Below are 4,495 nucleotides of genomic sequence, written 5' to 3'. Positions count from 1 at the left end.
CGGCGCCCCTCGCGCCAGCACCGGAGCCCGGGCCGCGTGTGCTGCTGCTGCTGCCGTCCCCTCCTGCCTCGGGGCACTGCCCTCCCAGTGCGCGCGTGTGGCTGCTACTCAACGCACGCAAGGGGCGGCTCGGCCAGCGGGCACCGCCCAGGCTGCTCTCAAGCCACGAGGCCCACCGGCGGCAGGGGACGCAGCTCCTTTATGAAAATGACAGCACCCCCGCGAGAAAGAACACTTGGGGCACCCCGTGGGCCGCCCTGCTGTGCCCTCTGAGCGCTAACGCCTGAGGAGAGCTTTCCTCCGTGAACAACACCCAGGTCTTCTCTCCAGTCCTCGGTAAGCCCACGAGGCAGGGAGCCCTCAGGCCCTGGGCTGGGCCTCGTCGTCAGTGACAGGCACCCGCACTGCAGACCCCCATGAGCCGCCCGCGTCCCGTGACACAGGCGGGCAAGCCAGCGGGCCTACGCTGCCTCAGTGCCGCCCAGCTGCCAACACACGCCACCAGACACGCACCGGCCACTCCCTGACGGAGACGCAGAGGGCAGGAGGGTGTTCAAGGAGCCCTGACCTGGTCCCTGCCGCTGTTCAGAAACTGGACCTTCCTGGGAGTCCAGTGGGCCTGAGCAAGAGGCACCAGATCTCCCCAGACAAGAGCCTCCAGCCTCCACGACTGGCTGTGCAGACCTCCGACGCAGCTGGGGCCAGCGTCCCGTGACCTCTCCGGCAGGCCCCCAGGCCTCCCCACGCACTCTGGGGCGGCGTCAGCGCTGGGCCTGGCACCCCTCACTCCAGTCCCCTATGTCTGTTCCTGCTGCTGCTCAGCTATGTCTGTTCATCTCCAGATCCCCGGAGCACCCCGAACCAAGCACTTCGGGGCCTCAGACATCTGCTAAGGGAGGGAGGAAAGGGGTTCACGCCTTCGGCCGCTCTGCCCCTTGTGAGTGCCTCACAGAATGGCGACTCTGGTGGCTTTACAAACAAACCTGCAAATTCCTTGAACCTGCAAATTCCTTGAACGCCTTCCTCCCAAAGCGATCGCGCCCCGCCTTGAACGCCAGAGGCAGTCGCATCTTCAACAACGGAATGGGTTAGACTTGACGCCAGCCCTCTGAGGCTGTCATGAAGAGGAGCGCCTGCTGTCTGTCCTGGAGGCGGGCCCTGCCCTGTGGGGAGATCCCCAAGCACCTGTGGGGGGGCCGCGGGCAATGGTCCCAGCAGCTTGCCACGAGGGCGTGCCCCCCGGAAGTGACTGAGCCCAGTCCAGCCTTGGGCAGACTGTAGCCCCAGGGGATGCTGGGCCAGAAGCCCCGCAAGCCGGCCAGACTCCAGCCCCAGGGGGGAGTGGGGGCTCCTTGCCAGCTACCGTGGCACCTTGGTGGGGTGGGGGGTGGGGGTGCTGCGTCACAAGTGACTACAGAGACTCTTAATGGCAAAGCAAATGATCATGCTGTGCTTGTAATAAAAATTTCAAACTTGGCAGTCTTCTAAAGAGTACCACCATAAACTGGTTAATTGCGACACGAGTTGAAGTATTCCATGGATGAGACTACCTTGCAATCTAACAACCAGATTCAGTAAATGCTGGCACGTGACATGGAATAAGATGATAACACAATCCTGTCTGGAGATTGGTCTCTGTGTTTAAAAATTACACATTACATGTACTTACCTTGTGATTATCGTGGGTTCTTTATGATGTATATATTCATAATGTCCTGATTTTTCACTTTAAAATCGCTAGCAGCTGTGCTTACGGGTGGCTTACGGCTGACGTAAGCTAACAGAGTAAGTGGCACGTAGTGGGTGCTCAGAAAGGCAAGCTGGATGTGTTTAGACACTGACCCTGCCTCCTGGACAGCAGTTCTAGAAAGGAATTCCAGGGTACGGTGAGCCTGAAAACTCAGTGATGTGAAAGGCAGCAGTCAATTTTCACAGGAAACAGGCTACTAAGTATAGGAAATCACTTCAGTGTTGTATTCTCAGGACACTTTCTCTTTGAGATGAAGTATTTTGAGTGATTTGTTATAAATTTATAATGACAGTTGTGAACACTTCTTTGTTTTTTGGCACAAGAACAGAGTCTGTTGATTGCCTTGGTGCTCAAAATAGTTTCTAAGTGTCCTCATAATAGCGTGTCACCTGTAAACAGGTTTCAAACCGATGCAAATTAACAAATGGTGAACAGATGGACAAGAACTGACTTTCGTCAAGAGAGAGTTAGCAACAAACACTGTTGGCTCCGGGCTTATGGAGCCATTAGAAAGTCTTTCACTTCTCGCCAAACACCTTGCCTCAGTAGACACTCCATGCAGGAAATGACAAGTTACAAGGCCACTAGACTTCTGAGGGCTGGACACTGAGACCTGCACGATCCCCGCAGCGCCTGAGAACCCCCAGGGCTGTGTTCCAGAGGCGCTACCTGCCAAACGCTGAGCTAATCTCTGAAAAACATGGCGCCCTCGCTGTGGCCAGCTGGCGTGGAGCACCCCAAGGTGGGAGCCACTGCGCCTGTGAGAAAACCTGAGGACCACTGAACCGCTGCGGGAAGAACGGCCACCCATGAGGTGAAGGACCCGAGAGTCACCGCTCTCCTCCACGCCCACCCCGGCGTCTCCCAGGACCTCGTCCAGCCACCCAGCGCGGCGGCCGCCCACACCACCTCTCTCAGCCTCTGCTCCCCTCCGGGGCTGAGTAACAGACGCCACGCGCTGCTGGCCGGCCGGCTGGCCGCTCTGCCTTCTCCCCGCACACAGAGAGCCTCAGGAAGATGGGCCCGCGGCTGTCTCGGTCGAGGCTGGCTCTCCAGAGGCTAGGGCAGAGTTCGGCAGGTAGTAGGCACAGGCAGTATTTGCTAATCAAACACAAAATAAATGAGCTCTGAGCAAGGGCAAACATTTCAGTCTTGTCTGCAAATGAGCATCTGGACTGGAAATTTTAAATGAAGTTTGTCACTGAGGCTGCGACAGAGAGCGAACACGCGGGAGGGAGGAGAGAGGGGCAGAGGCAGCCTTCTGGGCGTCCAGCAAAGCCAAGTGTCCACACTTGACTCCACACCGCGGAGCAAGCCCTGGCCCTCACCGGCCGAGGTTTCCCGGCAGGAAACGAGCGGCCCGCGGCGCCCACGGGACAAAACCACGCAGCGGCTGCCACAGCCCCACCGGAGGCCCCGCCGGGCGTCGTGGCATGTGAGCGGCAGCTGGCTCAGAGGCTCACAGAAGTGGGGACGCTCAGCGTGGGAGGGCCCCTGCGTGGACGGGGCCCCGGGAGTGCTGGCTACGCGGCGCGACTACGCAGAGGCACACACGCTGCGAGCGGGCGGCCGGGGGCCCTCGGGTGTCTGCTAGCCCTCCTCGGGGCGGACGCCTGTCACCAGGTACGCGGGAGCGGGGCGGAGGGCGCGGCTCACTCCCCCGCGTGGCCAGGCCGCCCGGCCCCGGCCGGCAGCCGCCCACTCCCTTATAAACTGAGGACAGCTGTTCTCATGTTCTGAAGAGTGGGGGGAGGTGTTGAGGAGCAAAGAACGAGCTGTGAGGTGCAGTCTAGGCAGGAAAGTCACCCACAAAATGTGGGAACCGTGAGCTGCAGCAACGGCTTCAGGAGGAGCTACAGAAAACTGCTGCCTGCAAGCCGCTGCTCACCTAAAGATCCCGCGTTTAAAGACAGCCCCGGTATCCTGAGAACAACCTCCCATTGGCCAAAAGAAGCCGAGAGCAGAGTCCCACCGGGACGAGCATGCCCCCCAAGCTACTCACTGCGGCGGCAGGACCAGAGTGGTGGGCTGGGCCTTGGGCCTGCGCTTGGCAGATACTCCCATCTGGTTGGCGGAGCGCTTCAGGGACTGTTGGTTCAGAAGGCCGGACGCCAGGCCTGCGTGGTACTGCAGCTGCAGAGAAAATGAGGGGAGAAGGTGACTCCGACGCACGTGCAAGGCCCGGTACCCCTTCCCTCAAGCATCCTGACGCGCCTCAGATAAACTGCCAGGTTTGCCCAGGAGTGTACCCCGAGGGCAGGGCATGGGAAGGGACGCGCGAGGTGCCGCCTCCGGGCCCAGGCCTGAAAGGGCTGCTGGTGGCGTGGAGCCCTGACGGGAGGGATCAAGCTGGCGGGCCCTTGCCTGAGTAGCAGCATTTGAGAAGTGCTCCTTTTCGACTTCACGTCTCACTACGAGTCACGCACGCTCCAGAAATGGTCTCACGGCTCCGACACGCGCCAGACAACCGCTCCACTTCCGGGGGCGGCTGCCACCTGTCACCCTGTGGTCTCGGGGGTGCCCGGCTGGCCCGCAGGGCCCCCGGCCGAGGGGGAGCACGCCAGCGCCTCCAGAGCCACCGCCAGTGTCCACGTGCAGATACAAACATGAACCCATCCCACGACAGGGCGGACAAAGGGGCCTCGCCTGGCCGGGAATGGGGTGGAACGGCTGTTCCCGCCACGCAAGCTCAGCTGAAATGAAATGACAGGGCAGGGGGAGCAGCTGGGGGGGAGCGGCTGGGGG

General features: G+C 60.6%; 1 protein-coding gene across 1 annotated transcript in view; it reads right to left on the bottom strand.

Moving 5' to 3' along the window:
* The window catches only part of MED27 (mediator complex subunit 27), a 141,675-nt gene that overhangs the window by 90,089 nt on the left and 47,091 nt on the right, over positions 1–4,495 (bottom strand). Inside the window, exon 3 of the mRNA XM_004677237.2 lies at positions 3,753–3,883. Within this exon, the coding sequence (XP_004677294.1) occupies positions 3,753–3,883 (131 nt within the window). The remainder of the gene's footprint in view (positions 1–3,752; positions 3,884–4,495) is intronic.

This window comes from Condylura cristata, unplaced genomic scaffold, assembly GCF_000260355.1.
Source record: "Condylura cristata isolate star-nosed mole 26May11 unplaced genomic scaffold, ConCri1.0 scaffold00006, whole genome shotgun sequence".
NCBI classification, from domain to species: Eukaryota; Metazoa; Chordata; class Mammalia; order Eulipotyphla; family Talpidae; genus Condylura; species Condylura cristata.
Note: the sequence above shows the minus strand (reverse complement) of the source record. Positions and strands in the feature narration are given on the sequence as shown.